General features: G+C 53.6%; 1 protein-coding gene across 3 annotated transcripts in view; it reads left to right on the top strand.

Moving 5' to 3' along the window:
• The window catches only part of PLXNA4 (plexin A4), a 499,413-nt gene that overhangs the window by 401,828 nt on the left and 79,977 nt on the right, over positions 1-17,608 (top strand). For all 3 annotated transcript variants that reach the window (XM_012177152.5, XM_042248843.2, XM_042248844.2), the window contains 3 exons: positions 7,560-7,760; positions 15,039-15,135; positions 15,511-15,701. In XM_012177152.5, the coding sequence (XP_012032542.3) occupies positions 7,560-7,760; positions 15,039-15,135; positions 15,511-15,701 (489 nt within the window). The remainder of the gene's footprint in view (positions 1-7,559; positions 7,761-15,038; positions 15,136-15,510; positions 15,702-17,608) is intronic.

The raw sequence follows: 17,608 nt of genomic DNA, 5'->3' as shown, positions 1-17,608 counted from the left end.
TTGCTGAGGTTCTGTAATTATCAGTGGAAATGATTTGGAGAACATCGACGAGAAACCCACATCCAGGAAGTGGCCTTACCAGGTGGGTGTCCAAGGGTGGCCTAGGTCTCCAGTTCTGCCCAACAAGGGGCTCACATAGCCTCAGGTCTGTAGCAGCCCTGAACTTCTAGGCTCAAACACACCCTGGGAATGAAGGGGAGACTCAGGCCCAGCCATTCTTCTAGAAGTCCCTAGGTTTTCATTTGCTTTCCACCTTTGAGTGCGTGGATGTAGACAGAGGCCTTTTGTTAGCCAAGAAGGAGGCTGCCAGGTGGCCCTTCTACTCCCCAGCAGCATCCTGTATCCCTAAGAAGATTTTCATCCAGGCGTCTTCCAGTTTCAACACTGGCTTTGTTGACTGACTATCACCACGCATGTTGAATTACCTCTTTTTTTTCCCTGAACAAAGAGGGCATTCAGGTGAAGTTATTGGTCTGGAACAGAGAACTGGTCAATCATTGTTGTTATTATATTAATGGCAAGTATTCTCCAGTAGTTACAATTATTAGAAATAGAATGCCCAATAGCATGTGTCGTTTATAGTCACTGTATTCCAGTTACAAGGAATGATTTTGTTTCAACTAATGATGGCGTTGTGATAACAACCCTGGGTCTTTAGATCCGCTGCCAGATCCCAGGTACCGACAAGAATAGGAAGAGGAAGATGAGGGAAAGCTCAAGGGGGATCACAGAGTTTTCAGTCTTGTCCTTCCAGTAGCAGCTGAGACTCCTGGCTTCCCACTGGAATGGCCTTTCAACGGGGCAGCTACCAACAAGGCCATGCTCTCGCCTTCACCAAGGAGGGAGGGGCCACTGGCCTCTAAGTGGATTTGGAATCCTCTGCTAGGTGACCTGAGCCCCCCATCAAGCCCACACACGTAATAACTACGATTCTTGAGGAACAGAGGCGAACTTCCATGGGAAAGCACATGAATTGAGAAGAATTTATCCTCGAAGGACTATTTTGCTGTTATTTCTCATCTAAACTGAATGACAGAGTCAGCTACAGTTGATGCTGTGTTGTTTGGGCTCCAGCCTGGCTGAGCTCATAGAGGAGCTTCCTGCAGTCCCTCTCTTCCTGAAGTTCAACCAGAGCCTTTCTCCAGAGAACCGCTGTGAGATCAGAAGAGGCAAAATGAATTCTGATTTCCAAAACTGTGCTTGAAAGCCTCTCTCCAAGTCCCCTACCACCCCGATAGCACTGAGATGAATCCATTGCCAGGACAGGTATTGGGAAACCTGCAGATCCCAAGGTCAGTCCTCCCCGGGACTGCAGAACTAGTAAGGCAAGGAAAGTCCAGGCCTGGGACAGGCTGCTGAAATCAGCCCTATGCCCAGAGATAAGGCAGGCCAAGGGCCTGTCCCCCAGCAGGACTTGAAGAAGCTCAGGTCACCTTGTCGGTGACTCTGCTCCTCTTTTTGCAAAGGAACTATTCCTGAGACCCAACTCAAGGAAACGAAACCACCCTTGCCATGCCTTTCACCCTCCTTTGAGAAAACAAAGCCAAACCCATCTCCAGAACTTGCTCGCCCCTGTGCCTCTGCCCCTCTGCAGGTTTCTATTACTGGGTTGCCATTTCTCCACTCAATTGCACTTTCCATCAATCTCATCTGCCCCTCCCCCTGCTTAAGTTTATGGGTATTTCCTTTTTGTATTATAACTTGGCTCCCTCCATAAACCGGCCCGTCGTAGATCACGCTAATGGCATTATAAACTTGGGAAACAGTGAAGAAAATATATGGTGCATTGCATTTTTGTATTGGGCACCCTGGGTCTGAGAAAGTGAGTGTAAATTTGGGGGTTGAGGCTGGGGCTGACTTGGCTTTGGAACTGATGACAGCTGAGGTGACATGGGGGGAGGGGTGACCTACAAATTACTTATTCCTTAGCCACCCTTCCATGCTGCCCTCCCCCCAGCTCCCCCTCTCCCACCCCAGAACATCACATCCCCCTAGTCTCGCAGTAAAGGCTGAGAGAATTAGAGCCCTCATCTTGTAAACACACTAGGGGCTGTAAATCCACAGCCTACCACCACCCCCTCCCCAGGCACCACCAGCCCTGGAGGCAGACTTTCCTCTCCCAGCTGGGCAACACTCTTTACGTCCTTGTTCAATTATTTAAATGTGCAACTCTGTATAACGCAGCCAATGACATGCTGGACTTGGTAGACAGAAAGGCGTGTTTTTTGCCCTCACGTTGTTGGCTTGGGGTTGACGCTGCCCCGTAACTGGTCATGCTGTCTATACTTCCGTGTGCATTTCAGTGGAAAAGTGGAAAATAAAAGATGCACAAGGCTAGATGGTGGACCTGGAGTCCACCGGAGCCTCTTCCTGAAAGCCAAGACCTTAAAGATATTCTTGCACTTCAAGGCACCCTTCTCCCCACCCTCAGCTTATTCTTAGAACTGCAGAATGTAGCCATGGGCAAAACAGCCTCCCCAGGAATCTGGCTCTTAATATAGACAGGAGTCTCCAAATAGTCTTGCTAAATGCAGGTGTTTTCTACTCTCCAGGAGCTGGCCCTTTCAAATGACTGTTTAAAGAAATATCTTCTTTGGAAAAAGAGGGGCAGAATGTTTTTAAGGAATTCAATTGTAAGGCGGTTTGGTCATCATGTGGGGATAAAATAAGATGATGATGGGAGCGTCTTGTTCTTGGTCATTGTGGGGACTGAGTGAGGTAACTGGTTTTAATTTCTTGCTCATGGACATGGGGGTGATCATATGTGTTGTGCTTCGAAACAAGATAGCACGTGGCAAAATATGTGTAAGGTGATGGAAACAGTGGGTTATGGGGTGAAGCCTTGTACTCCTTGCACCGTGTTAATTGTGTGAGCTAGAGTAACAGGATCACACACTGCCTATCAGAGCCGTGTCCGCTGGTATGACTATGCCAGGTTGCAATATTATTGTTTTTGTCCAGTCACTCAGTCATGTCCGACTCTTTGCGACTCCACAGACTGCAGCATGCCAGCCTTCCCTGTCCTTCTCTATCTCCTGGAGTTTGCTCAAACTCATGTCCATTGAGTCAATGATGCCATCCAACCATCTCACTCTCAGTATATCAGTTATTAAAATACTTCCCTCTTAATAGGTAAATGGCACTTCCAGGAGACCAACCTCCCCCACAAGGTACTCCGCACTGCCTTCCAGCATGCAGTGGTCAATATTTTGAATACCACACTGTGAGCTACTTGAACAAGTATTGTTTACCCCCATTTTAGAGATGGGAAAACTGAGTCTCAGAAAGGTGATATGAGGATGTGTCCCAGATCATATACTGGGTTGATAATAGAACTGGGACCATACAATTCACTGAATCTAAACCAGCCTCTTCATTTTATGGGTAAGGAGACCCAGAGGGTTTGGGAACTTGTCCAAAGCCATGTGGTTGGCTAGCCGAGGTCCTCTATCAGAGCACACAGAACCTTCTGGAAGAGGGGACAGCCGTTAGATGAGCAGTGGAGAGAGCTGGGACCTCTCTACCTGTCTGCCTTGTGTTAGGGCACTTGGAGCTGTTGAAATTGTCGGCTCTGAAGTCAAGAAGTGGTGAATAGGCCGGGAATTGATGAGAGTTCATTGAAAAGAAGAAAAGAACACAGAGGTGAGGCGGGAGCAGGGGAGAAAGAGCCTTAGGAAAGGGAGTGGCTGAGAGACCAGCGCAGCCTGAGCCGAGAGGGACGAACGAGGAAAGATCCAACTTTTTAATTTGAGCACTTGCTCCTCTGTGCCAGACGTATTATACAAGGTAGTTCATGGACTCCCCTCAAATGACCCTCCGGGGACGGGTTTTTAATCCCCATGGGTAGGGAAGCCATGCACTGTTCAGACTGAAATTAGCAAGAGGAAGAAGACAGACTTGCACTTGTACAGAATTCCCAAACCAGGTTCTTTCTAGTTAAGAAAGCTCAAAGGTGAGGACCGTGGCTGGAGTGCTAGGGGACAGGGCCTCAGAGAAATGTTTCACGGAGAAATGTGGAAGTTGCTCTGAAATTTCCCCTGAGCGGACTCAGAGGTGGTGTTGTATCTGGGATCTCAGCACGAGGCTAGGCAGGGTCTGGGGTGTGAGGAGGAGGTAGCTGTGGGACAGTGGTCCCCCCATGCCTTGTTGCCTGGGGAGAAATTGCCATTTTACTTTCAATTAGGAGGGACACTGTGGTCAATCAGTAGCGCCACCAGAGGAAAACGGGCCCAGCCCAGCCCTGACTCTCTCCAATTATTATTAATGAACTTAGTCTCAGAGCTGCCAACCTTTTTATATGCAAAATAGGCCTTTATGGGGCCACCGGCAAGGAGGACTCATTAAAGAACAAATCTCAGAGAGAATCTTACAGGGGAAGAGAGAGAGGCTTAACTTCCATCCCAAACCAGAACAGGTCCAGCCCCCAGGTGAGGATCCGGCTCACCACAGGAGGGTCTCGAAGGCCCCTAGCCCTAAACTCCTCTCCGGGGGAATCTTTCTGACCCACCACCCCATCCTAAGGTGGTCCTGTCTGCCAGGGAGAACTTGCCTCTTTCATTAAGAGGAGGGAAGATAGCAGGGCAGCATCTGAGTTCTTCAGCTGCCAGTGCATCTGCTGACACTGAGCCGTTATTTTTCCTCTCCCTGCCTTGGTTTCTCCTGTGCAAAGTAGAAGGGATCCTTGGGTTGACAGAAGACTCTGAGATTCAGACACCCTTGCTGTATTGTTCTTGAGCTGCCATATTTTCCTGTAGGACTTGGAGATGAGAAATCCCAACTCTACTCCTCTTAATCCAAATACAACCCTAGACGCGGCTTCTCGGGCAAATGTGGGTATCAGTTCAGTTCAGCCATGAAGTTGTGTCCAACTGCGACTCCACGGACTGCAGCACGCCAGGCTTCCCTGTCCATCACCTACTCCTGGAGCTTACTCAAACTCATGTCCATTGAGTTGGTGATGCCATCCAACCATCTCATCCTCTGTCATCCCCTTCTCCTCCTGGCTTCAATCTTTCCCAGCATCAGGGTCTTTTCTAGTGAGTCAGTTCTTCGCGTCAGGTGGCCAAAGTATTGGAGTTTCAGCATCAGCATCAGTCCTTCCAATGAATATTCAGGACTGATTTCCTTTAGGGTAGACCGGTTGGATCTCCTTGCAGTAGCAGGGGGCAAGGTCAGGCTTGTGCCGCTTTTGGAGAGGGAGCACTGCCACGGTCTCAGGGAGGAGGGAAGAGTGGAGTCAGGAAGGGCCCAACCACTCGGGCTCACAAGTCCCCACTTGGCATCAGTCTTCTCTCCTGAGTTCCCAGCATCACACATCTCCCACTCCAGCCCAAGCTTCATCCTTTTCACAAAATCATTCATCTTGTGTCCCAAGTTCTCATGTTGCCCGAGCAGAGGGGCTGAGATAGCAGCAGAGGTAAGGGCTCAGGATGGACCTTTAAGACCCTCGATCCACGTGGGACCTCAAGGTCCTGGAGACCCACATGCTCTTGAGCCTCAAGGCCACAAGCAGGGTTCAGGCTCCATCCCTTCTCTGCTCCTGCTTCTCCTCTCTGTTTTACTTAGTTAAAACTGGGTCAAAATACACATATCATAAAATTTGCTATCTTAGCCAATTTTAAGTGCACAGTTTAGCGGCGGTAAGTGCATTCACGCTGTTGTGTAGCCATGACCACCATCCATCTCCAGAACTTTATTCATCTTTCCCAACTGAAACTGTGCACCCATTAAACACTAACTCCCCCTGAAACTCCTGTTCCATCTTCTGTCTCTATGCAGGTGACTACCCTGGGTAGTGTTTGTCCATAGTGATCGGCTTGTTTCACTTGGCAGAAAGTTTTCAAGATTCACCCATGACTTAGAGTGTGTTTAAATTCCCTTCCCTTTAAGGCTGAATCATATTCCATTGCATGTCCATATATCATTTTGCTTACCCATTCATCTACGATGGCACCTCCGTTGTTTCCACCTTTTGGCTGTTGTGAAGGATGCTGCTGTGAGTGCGGGCATCAAGTATTTCTTGGAGACCCTGCTTCCAGTTCTCTTGGATGCAAACTCAGACGTGGATAGCTGTGTCTGCTGCTCCTGGTCTGGCCTCTCTTCGGGTTAAAGGCGTGGATACCCTGGAAGAAAGGAGGGGCTTTGTTTAATGGGTCCTGGGGTGCTCCCCTAAGGCATGGGAGGGTCATGGGAAAAGATGGGAAAGGATGGAGGGTCATGGGAAAAGGGTCATGGGAAAGGATGAAGGTGAGACCACCCTAATCATGGAATCAGGACTGGTTAGAGCCAAATGGGTCCTTGGATTCCACCCACTTGACAGATAAGCAAGTTGAGTCTCAAGTGGGGACGGATGTGCAATGTGGTCGGGCTTCCATGGCTTGTCAGAAGCTCAGTGGCTCTAGAGCTCTTCCCCTCCAGTTGTCAATGACAGAGGGGCCCATGTCTTTCAGACCTAGGGGATACAGCTCCTGGGTGCCTGATTGCCTGGGACCCCTCCCATCAGGGTCTCAGACCTTCCCTTGGCCTCTTTCTTGCCTTACTTTACTGGGGAAGAGGGCTGAGGTTGGGGATCTGAGAGTCTGCAGTGAGCCCGTGGGGCAGTATCCTTACGAAGGATGTATGAGCCGTGCTTTGACCATTGACCTGCCCAGAGCCATCTGTCTGGTGGGCCTGCTCCAAAGAGTATCACGCTGGGAGGAATCTAGGGACGGTAAAACCCACCTGACCTGGGACCTCACTTTTGCCCAGGCCAAGGCTCTCTTCCACCCAGATCCTGAGAATCCAGCCACATGCTAGCGCCCACCTCCTAGCTGGGCAGAGCGCCATACTTCTTACTTGACCCCTTTCTGCCTCCAGCCCTCTCTGGACAGAGCTGATTGCCCAGTGAAAGGGGGCCCAGTGATCCACCTCCTCCATCGCCAAATGTGCTCACAAATCAGCAGCTTGCCCCATCAGAGGAAGCTCAGTGTGTGTCTGCCAAGGGGCACTTCCCTGGGGTCAGGCAGAAGCTTCTGGATTTCAAAGGCCTCTGGGGCTCATTCCAGAACATCCCCAAATGCCAGACTCAGCCCATCTCTGGAAGGTCCTCTCAAACTCACCTGGGCCGTGGTCCAGACTGACGTTTTAGAGCCTCAGTCCCGGGCTTTGGAGTCACTATGGGGCTGCTGGCATGGGTCCTTTTGTCCCTGTGCTTGGCAGCCTGAAACCAAGGGAAAGGGGTTGGCAGCCCAAAATGAGACAGGACCCCCAGCCAGCAGAGTTCTGTCTGCCAGGGTAGAACCCCGACCCTTGAGAGGGGACCACTGGGAGTCTGGACCACAGGGGCTGGCGAGGGTGGGGTGGGGGGTTGACCTCCATGGGGAGTGCCTCAAGGACTCGGGACATGGGGTGCTGAGTCCCCTTGCCTGTCTGCTGGGGGCTGGGGGTGGCCAGCAGTGCAGAGGGCGCCGTGTGGGGAGCCCCTGGGAAGGGTGAGATGATGTGGACCATCTGGGTGATGTCAGGGGCTTCTGCCCCTTGGGCTTCCTGTACCCTAGCTGAGCCTCACTGTCTATCCACAGGACTGCCCCCAGCTGCTGCGCGTGGACAAGATCCTGGTGCCCGTGGAGGTGATCAAGCCCATCACCCTCAAGGCCAAGAACCTCCCGCAGCCGCAGTCGGGGCAGCGCGGCTACGAGTGCGTCCTCAACATCCAGGGCAGCGAGCAGAGGGTGCCCGCCCTGCGCTTCAACAGCTCCAGCGTGCAGTGCCAGAACACCTCCGTGAGTGCCCGGGCGCACTGGCCCCTGTGCCCACCCCACCCGCCTCTCTCTCCTGGCCTGTCAGCTCAGCAGGGCAGGACTGCCCTCAACACCAGCAGAGCTGTTCAGCTCCCCTCCCACCGCTTCCGCCAACCCCGCCGGCCCAGCCAAGCTCACCATGCCTTTGCCTGCAGGTGTGACCCTGTCGTGGTGACCCGAGGGGCTGGGGGCCAGCCGTGGGCCTGCTAAACACCATCCGTGGGCTTAGATGTGTTTGCAGGGCTCCGTCTTCCTTCCTGAGAGGAGCTCTGGAAACTCTGGGCCCAGACTTCCTACCAGGGCTGACCTGAGGGTCTCATCTGAGCTCACAAAGGCCACCCCCATCAGCCTTTACACTCACACAGAGGCTATTTCCCAGCACATGAGGCTTCTGAGCCAGGCCAGCATCCACAAAGATGCTGGAACAGGAGGGAGCTGGCCGGGGCTATGCCGCGGAGATCCACATGAACCCTGCCCAGTATTTAGAAATGCACATAAATCCGTGCTGGATCAACTATGGCTCAGCTGCCTCCTACTGCCAACAGCCTTTGCCTGGTCCCTGGTCACCACACGGTGTGCCCTAATGGAGCACCCCCTGCCTGTCTGCCGGCTTCCCCGATAGCCTTTGACCTGCTCTTTCTGGGCTACTTCTATGAACCCGGATGCTCAGAGACAAACAGTAGGCTTAAACGCTTGTAACATTTTCAAGTTATATGAGACCTACTTTCTTCTTCATGGTACAGAAGAGAAACTAGAGGTCCAGAAGAAAGGGCCGGATTGGGTTTGTGTGGCTGAGAGTTACACAGTTTGGGGGACCTTCTTCAAGAATGAAATACATCAATTCAAATGAGATACACAGGCAGGCCTTAGGATGGTCTGTGCAGGCTCGTTCAGGGCCCTAAAGCTGACCCTTAGGCTCCATCCACTTCAGGGTAACCCATCAGGGCTTGACGGTCATATCTGCTTCTGGTCCCCAGAGGCCCCAGTGCCAGCCCACCCTTGCTCAAGGTCACACAGCTAGTGATTAGCCGGGCTAGACCTGGGCACAGGGGTCCCCTCCTCTACCACACTGCCTGCTGTCATTCATGCCATTGCTTCTGGGTACTTACAGGTGATGATTGTAATTAAGGATGTGATGTGGGACCAGGAGAGCCCCTGACAAAGCACTTCCCGAGGTACCCCGCTCTTCCTGCAGGAAGCAGGCTGGGGTGAATGGAGCTCCGAGGGGTGAACAGGCTGGCCCAGGGTTGCTTATCATTTAGCAACTCCTGGCACTCAACCTCCCAACCTCTGAAACCCCAGATGTGTGCCCACCTCTCTCATGTCCACGTCTCCCTCCTCCCCAGTGGCCAGGCTGTGTTGCAGACTTCTGCAGCACCCCGAATAAACCTGCAAGGGATACTAAATGCCTCCTGCTTTCTCATGAATCCTGAGGCCGAGCAGACCAGGGCTGAGCAGGCCCCCCAGGGTCGAGCAGGCCCCCCAGGGTCCAGCTCAAATGGTTCTCCCCAGATGAGGACGTCCCATGGGAAAAGTAAGCCTGAGTCCCACATTTGACCCAGAAATAGGTTTGCAGGGATTTCAGGCTTTAGAGGAAATAGGCTTGTGTCCTCAGAGAAGCTGCCCCAGGGATCTGGGCCCCAGAGGCGTCAGGATGGAGGACAGAGTCTGTGGCCTCTGAGTCCCTGGGCTTCAGGGCCCTGTGCTAGGCTGAGTCTGTGGAATACAGGAAGCTACCCCAGGTAATAGCCAGGCAGGTCGGGGCCAGGTCTCCTCCTCTGTGGTGCCCCCTCTGAGTCCCTAGTGCTGGCTGGTACCAGTGGGATAAGGAAAGGCACTGCTGACCCCCAGCGTGGGCACCTGCTGGTCTGATGTTGAATTTTGGGGAGCTAAGAAATCACAGGTCACTCAGCTGCTTATGTGGGAATTTCTCATCCTAGAGCCTGATACCCCAGGGCGTGATGGTCAAATCTGCTTCCGGTCCCCGGAAGTCCCGGTCCACGGAGTCCCGCCCAATCAGCCAGCCTCCAGGGTATGCGGGCTCAGGCATCTGCGAATCTGTCTCCAGGAGTTTGGAGACACCGGATCCGTGGTAGAAGTGTGACACTGGGGCTGGAGGCCTGGAGCCCAAGGCTCTGACGGCCAAGGAGAGGAGGTGACTTTTAAGCTCCTGACCCTCAGGAGTGGGGGAGGGCCTGCGCTGACCTCTGGGCCCCTGGACTTGGGGATCTTCCGGAGGCCTCCCCACCCATGGACAGTATCAGTGCCTCCAAGGCCCTGCTCCCAAAATAGCATTTTTCCTCCTGCCTTTTTCACTTCCACACCCTAGTGAGGAAGGTAATGGGAGCATTTGTTTCTCTGCCATTTTAAAGTCTTAGAAACTGAGGCAACAGGAGGTGTACCCCACAAGGAGTGAGTTCTAGGAGGGTCCAGGACCTGCTGGAATCACGCAGTTTAGGAAGGCTTATCAGGAGCCTCTCTTTTCAGGGGGATCAGTGGGATCCCAGTTGAAATGCCATCTGGGCCAAGGTGGTGCTTACTGTCAAGTGACTTCCTTAAAAAAAAAAAAACTGGGGTCATTGTCAGTGGCAAGCCTCCCTTACCATTGTAATAGAAAACAACGTTATCATCAGGGCAGGAAGAGACCTGAGTATTTCCTTGATCCTGTGACCGAGGCGGGGAGGGGATCTCCAAAGTCCAGAGAGGGCAGGTGACCTGCCTGAGATCACACAGCAAGTCATAGCCAATTTAGAACTTAAACCCAGTCTTGTAACACACCTCTCATCAAAGGTTAGGCCAAAACCAGCAACTGAGCACTTTATAGAAGGGTCTGCTCTGCCTCAGAGAGGATGGTGGAAGACGAGCCACTGTTGTTTTGTTTCCTAAATGAGCTCTCTGGAATAGGGGCAGGAGGACAGAAGGTTCTAACAGAGAAACCAACCCCTGCCCCCACACCCCTGGTTTCTGATGGCAGAGACAGGAGGGTGACCAAGAGGTCTCAGAGGAGAGCAGAAGAGGAGAGATGGAAAAGAGAGACATGGGAACATTTTGCACAGGGTAAGCCCAGGGCTGGTAGGCAGGCAGCTCACTTCCAGCCGACTATGTGGGGACAGGCCTGGGCCAATCACTGTAGCCCTCGGGGGCCTGTAGGCGGAAAATCAGGGCAGCCCGCAGGCAACAGGGGGAGGAGGGAGCAACTGTGGGTGTTTGAGGCCTCCTTTAGACTATGGCTCCAGAAATGTCAAGTGCTGCTAAGAATAGCGCCCAGTCCCGCCCTGCAGTCACCGGCCATCACGATAGTCAGTGGGCCGCAGAGGGGTGGAGGGCTGGCTGCACTGCAGACGTAAGGCCCAGCTTCCAACCGCCCACGGGGAGCCTCACAACTTCTTGTGGTGCCCCAGGTTACTGCGTGCAAAACAAGGATGGGGAGACTGATGGGGGGCGGAGACATGTTCCTGCTTCCTGCCTTACTGGAACACAGCTGGGAGTGTGTCTGCTGAGCCTCTGAGGTCCTGGAGATGGATGCAACACATATGCGTTTGCATGCGTGCTGAATTGCTTCAGTCATGTCCGGCTCTTTGTGACCCTGGACTGTAGCCCTCTAGGCTCCTCTGTCCATGGGATTCTCCAGGCAAGAATACTGGAGTGGGTTGCCATGCCGTCCTCCAGGGGATCTTCCCAACCCAGGGATCGAACCCCTGTCTCCTGTGACTCCTGCATTGGCAGGCAGGTTCTTACCACTAGCACCACCTGGGAAGCCCTGGCATCTTATGTTGGTGATAGAATTGATAGAACTTTCCACCAAAATATCTCAGACAGGGGAATGGCTGGCAGGAAGAATGTCCAAATTATACAGAGGTCCTCTCTTTGCTTTTAGAAGGTCGGGAAACTGAGGTTCACAGGGAGTGAGTAACGTCATCTGTGAGCTGGGCCATGGTGAGCCAGACCTTGATTGAGACACTTAACCTCCTGGCCCCTGGGAGCCTGAAACACTTTTCCTTCAGCTCTGGGCTTTGTGCAGATTAACTGCCCACTGATTACACAGAGCTATATAAATGCTAAGTGGAGTGGAGGTGGGGGGTGTTGGGGGATGGGAACCAGTGGTCCAGGCTCCCCAGCAGGCTGCTTCCAGAAGGATATAGGTCAAAGGGGAGGGAGGGCATCTCCAGGAAGCAAAGTGACTTCCCTGGAGACCTAGAGGGTGGTGGGGAACACGGCGGTTAATGATTTCTGTTAATATTTCAGAATTGAGGTCTCAGGAAGGGGAGGAGAAAGAGGAGGCAATGCCCACAACTTCTGATCCTTAAAGCCTTGTAATTTCTATTTACTTCAAAAAGAAAATGTGTGCACACACACACACACACACACACACACACATACATACACGTCTGAACACGTGAGTGTTCTCATCTGCATATGTCTCCTTATGTACTGAGTGTCTGGCACATAAACACTCAATAGGCACTGCTATTATTCCACATGAACATAAACTCAGGGATCACAGGTATGTTCTTACACAGCACCCTTCAGTGTGCCCACACAGATTCAAATACACCGTAATATTTGGGTGCCCGTTCTCTGTGACAGGCACTGTACTGCCCAGAGCATCGGACGGTTGTCTCGAGCCCTCCCGACAGTCCCGTGAGGTACGCACTGTGTGTAATTCCTATTTTTCACGTGGAGAACCTGAAACTCAGGTCCTCTGCCCGCATTCACACGGCCGGTCACTGCGGTGTCCCTTCACAGCAGTGCACGTGTGTGCCCATGTATGCTCACAGGCGCACACACGTCTGAAAGCACAGAGGCGCACAGGCCTCTCCTCACGTCCGCACGCATGTGAAGAGATTTGTGCATGCAGACACTCCCGAGCACACATGGGCGGTCGGTCTTGCCTCGCTCTCTGGGGGATCTCAGGTCCTTCTGCAGAGGGCCCTGAAGGTGTTCTTGGTCATTGGCTAACACACCCCTGGGCCAGACCCAGACCTAGACCTGAGAGGCAGGAACCTGGCTCCAATGCTGATTTAGGCACTGCCAGCATCCTTCCTAGAGGTCTGGGCGGCCTGACACTGGTCCTCACCATCTGTCTCCCACTGGGGTCTCAGAGGAGGGGGATAGGAAGGATGAGGCAGAGGAGCTTGGCCACAGGAGGAAATGGGAAGGGGGTGTCTGGAAAGTGTTCTCTGCCTCCCTGACCCCCGACTCCTCTCCTACACACATCCCCCTTGGCAGGCCTCTGTCTTCCTGCTGCTAGCAGACAGCGAGGAGCAGTGATTCTCTAGATTCTCCAACTTTAGCAGCACCAGGCTCGCTAGAGGGCTTCCCTGGAAGCGCTCCTGTCTCCAAGGATTCCAATTTAGCAGGTCTGGGTAGGGCTCTGGAATCTGCACTTAGTACACCTCATTCCCCAGCCCTGAGGCCCCCATGACTCTGATAAGGCAGTCCTTTTCTTTCTTTTTTTTTTTTTTTTTAACAAAACTCAGGGCAACTTGGAAGGACCCACCCAGATGCAAAACACTTTACCTCTGGGGAGTTGATTACTGGCCTGCAAGGCAGAAGTCTTATGAGTCATCAGCTGAGTTACAGGATGACCAAAAATATTCTCCAGTATTATTCCTGCAGGAGTAGGAAGCTTTGCTTTATTCTACGGCTCAGCCCAAACTCTGACCCTGGCCCAGGAGTCATCAGTCAAGAGAGAGATTATGCAAGAGTGTGGATGGTGGTATAAACCACCGCCACCAGGGGAGAGACACTGCATGTGGCTCCCTGGCCCAGGCATCATCAGCAAAGAGTTTGCGAAAACCCCTGGTGTGCTAGGGTAGAGCCTGAAGAAGGCTGGACACTCACCCTGCTTGTGATTCTGTATGACGACAAGGTCACAGCATCCTCGTCATGGAGTGCGCTCTGTCACTCAGGGATATAGGACAATTTCCCAGGTTAAGATAACATCTCCTTTAGAAGCCCCCACGGATAGGCTGCAGAGCAGAGGCCCCCGAGACCTTCTGCAGCCTGAGCATTCCGAGTTTCTGCGCTGTCCTCCCCTCAGGGAAACAGAGCGTCAGCTGCCTGCCACAATCCCCACGGCCCAGCCCTCCAAACATAAACCGCGTTAAGAGAGACTGCTGGCTCTGCAAACACAACTTCAGACCAAGTCCCCTGGACGGAACTCTTCCAACAAATTGCCTACCCCCAGTGCCTCCTCCGCAGAAAACCTGTTTTAGCTTCAATCTCCCATCCCACCCCCTGTGGTGGGCAGAATCTAGTGGAATAATGAGAAAATCACCAGGTAGGATTAGAAGCGCTACCCTGAGCAGGCAGCAAGTTCCTGTGGCCTGCCCTCCTTCTCCAGGGATGGAGAAGGGGATGCTGGCAGAAGGCAGATGAGGGCTGGCATGCTGGGGGCTGTACCTTCCACGTCCCTGCCTCCCCCCTTAGCACCACAGTCCCTTGGGATAGACCCAGTCTGGGGCAGAGGCAGGGACATTAGAGGAGAGCTGGGTGGGGAAACAGGGCCCAGAGGCCTGGAACAGCTCCCCATCCAACAGACAGCAGCGGGGCTGGGGCCCTCTGCCCGATCTTGGAGCTTCTGGTGTCTTGACCCGGATTTCCAGGTTTGTGCTGTAGGATGACCTTAGCATTTCCCACCTCACCTCTGAGCTCTCATCCATCCTCTTCTCTGTTTAACCCCCTGCCACTCACCCCTAAAGAGAGCAGCCCCTTCATTTCTTCCCCATTTCTCCCCTTCTCTCCCTGCCTGCGAATTGACCAGGCTTGGCCAGTTCCCTGGTAAAGCACCCACCTACCCTGAACATGTCCTAGAAATGAAAGTTCCCAAATCACATCGAGGGCCTACCAAGACCTAAAGGTCAGAACTCCCCACCTGGGCACCCAGTGAGAAGCAATCTCTCCTCTCTCACCTAAACATCCAGGGGAAGGCTCAGCTGGCAGGAACAGGCGTCCAGAGAAGGTGGCCAAGACTTCCTGTAGTCTGCTCCGTGAACCCACATTCCAAATGTGTGTCCCACCCAGGCCCGGCTCCTCCCCGGCTTAGCTTCTTGACCCTCTGCTCTGATCCCGAAACAGGCATCCCCACCTTGCTTGCACGTGCGTGTATGTGTGTGTGCTCGAGAGTGCTTGCACGTGCACACACACATGCGCTCACAGTCTTGGTCTGTCCTGAGCCCCATGCACTCTTGTGGGCACGCCTCACCCCATAGAAATCTCTGTGACCAGCTTTCTCCTTTCTTCCCATCCTGGCCGCAGTATTCCTACGAAGGGATGGAGATCAACAACCTGCCGGTGGAGCTGACAGTTGTGTGGAATGGGCACTTCAACATTGACAACCCGGCTCAGAATAAAGGTGCGGAAGGCGGGCCGAGGAGGCGGGCAGGGAGGAGCAGCTCCCATTCAGGGCGGTGCCATTCCGTGCCCACCCTCCACGCCTCCCCAGCACCCCCACTACCCTGTGACTGCTCCAGTGGGTGGGCAGCTCCTGGGCGTGCAGTGGAGGGAGCAGGGTTGGCAGGGAGCAGCTAGCTAACTGGGCCCCTGCTTATGGGGTAGACTTCACCTCCCAGCCATGTTCTTCTGCCCAAGCCTTTTTTACATCCAAAAGGCAGAGGGGACAAGGCTGCCCACGTCCCATACAGAGGCCAGGACTGCGTTCCCGGTCCACATTCCTGGCTCCCCCCTGCTCTGCCCCCACCTCCAAGCCCCTCTTGCCCTCTGCCTGCAGTTCACCTCTATAAGTGCGGGGCCATGCGTGAGAGCTGCGGGCTGTGCCTCAAGGCAGACCCAGACTTCGAATGCGGCTGGTGCCAGAGCCAAGGGCAGTGCACCCTCCGGCAGCACTGCCCCGTCCACGAGAGCCAGTGGCTGGAGCTGTCGGGCACCAACAGCAAGTGCACGAACCCCCGCATCACAGAGGTGAGCTGTGCTCCTCTGGGCCCTGTCCTGCCCCCCGGCTGGGCCCTGAAAGCCGTGCCTGGCATGGTGGCCGGCACCCCAGTGACCACCAGGTGCCCAGCTAACTGTGGGCAGCCTCTTTTTCCTGCAAATCTGCAGCAGCTCTAGGCTTGGCTCAGAGCCCCTTCCCACATCAGAGGAAGTCGAGAGCTGAGAGGGCGCAACTCAGCTGTCCTGTGGCGTCTCCGTATGCCAGGAAGGACTCGCAGTCCTCAGCTCCCCTTCCTGGTCTCCAGGAGTCTCGGTGATGAGGCCGTGAGGCTTCATCGGCAGCAGCTCATTGAGCAGTCAGCCCGTGGGCCCAGGCTGCGTGGGTGCCAGGGCATGGCCAGCCCTGGAGAGGCGGAGGTCAGAGCGGAGTGAACACAGGCTTCAGGGTGAGCACAGAGCGAGACCTAAGCTGTAAGGTGACAGAAACAGACTGGGAGCATGGTGAGGAGGATGGACGGGACACCGGCAGTGCGGCCAGGAGCAGTGATGGGCAGGGCAGAGCTAGAGATGCAGATACTGGGGTCACAGAGATCCCTGTGCCATCAGCTAATCCCAACTAACTGTTGGGTCCCATGGCGCTAATTCATCGTATCTCCAGGCCTCAACTTGCTCACCTGTGCCATGGGATTAAGCGCCCACTTCCCAGCACAGGGACAGGGATTATATGAGTAAATTCGTACAAATGCTTGGCTGATGCCCAGCTCATAGGGATCTCATCACCTTCTTCCTCCTTGTTCATCATCAGCATTGTTAAAATCATTGTTAAAGTGTGTATCTAAGCCCTTCACTTCCCTGGTGTCTTGACAGCCACACTCCTTCAGGACAACTCCTTAAGGTACCCCCTACCTTGATGGAATCCCTTACTCTATTCTTGTAAAATAAGGAAGAGACGTGCCTGTCTCTGTAACAGTACGTTGTCTGATACGTCGACTCCTGACGCCCAGGGTTAAGCACATAGTAGGTGCCTCGGTGCTTGGTGCTGATAAGGATAACGTCACGGCAGGGACAGAGGGAAGAAGAGGAGAAGGAAGCTCAGTCTGCCCCTCCAGAGTGAGTGGACGCTGGGCATCCAGCGCTGGGTAGGGTCACACACGCCTGCATCTGCTACCCTAGCAATTGTTGCTGCTTGGTTAGTCGCCAAGTCATGTCTGACTCTTTGTGACCCCAGGGACTGTAGCCCACCAGGCTCCTCTGTCCAGGGGATTTCCCAGGCAATAATACTGGAGTGGGTGGCCATTTCCTCCTCCAGGGGATCTTTCCAACCCAGGGATCGAACCCAAGTAGCCTGCAGCAGCAGATGGATTCTTTACCACTGAGCCACCAGGGAAGTCCACAGTTGCAGGCTGAACGTTTGTGTGGTGCTTCGAGTCTGTGAAATAGCTGCCTGTCCTTCACCACATCTGGGCTCACAGCAACCCTGCTGTGTGGTTTCCTAGGGCTGCCACGACCAAGCTCCTTAAACAATAGAAACACATGGTCTCTCAGTTCCGGAGGCTGGACTTTGACATCAAGGTGTTGCAGGATTGGTTCATTCTACGGGCTGTGAAGGGCAGGGTCTGTTCCAGGCTCCTCTACCCACCTGCCGATGCAGGAGACACAGTCCAGTCCCTGGGTCAGGAAGGTCCGTGGGGTTGCCAAGACTCGGACGGGGCTCATCCACTAAACAACAACAGCAACAACTCCTTGGCTTGCAGATGGCTGTCTTCTCCCTGTGTCTCTTCACGTCGTCTTTCTTCTATGTGTGTCTCTGTGCAAATCTCTTTTTATGAGGACACCAGTCACGTTGGATTAGAACCCACCGGAATTGCCTCCTTTTGACTTGACTACCTCCATACAGACCCTTTCTCCAAAGGTCACAATTCTGAGATGCTGGGATT

This window comes from Ovis aries, chromosome 4, assembly GCF_016772045.2.
Source record: "Ovis aries strain OAR_USU_Benz2616 breed Rambouillet chromosome 4, ARS-UI_Ramb_v3.0, whole genome shotgun sequence".
Taxonomy (NCBI): Eukaryota; Metazoa; Chordata; class Mammalia; order Artiodactyla; family Bovidae; genus Ovis; species Ovis aries.
The sequence above is the reverse complement of the archived record's forward strand: the minus strand, read 5'-3'. Positions and strand labels throughout refer to the sequence as shown.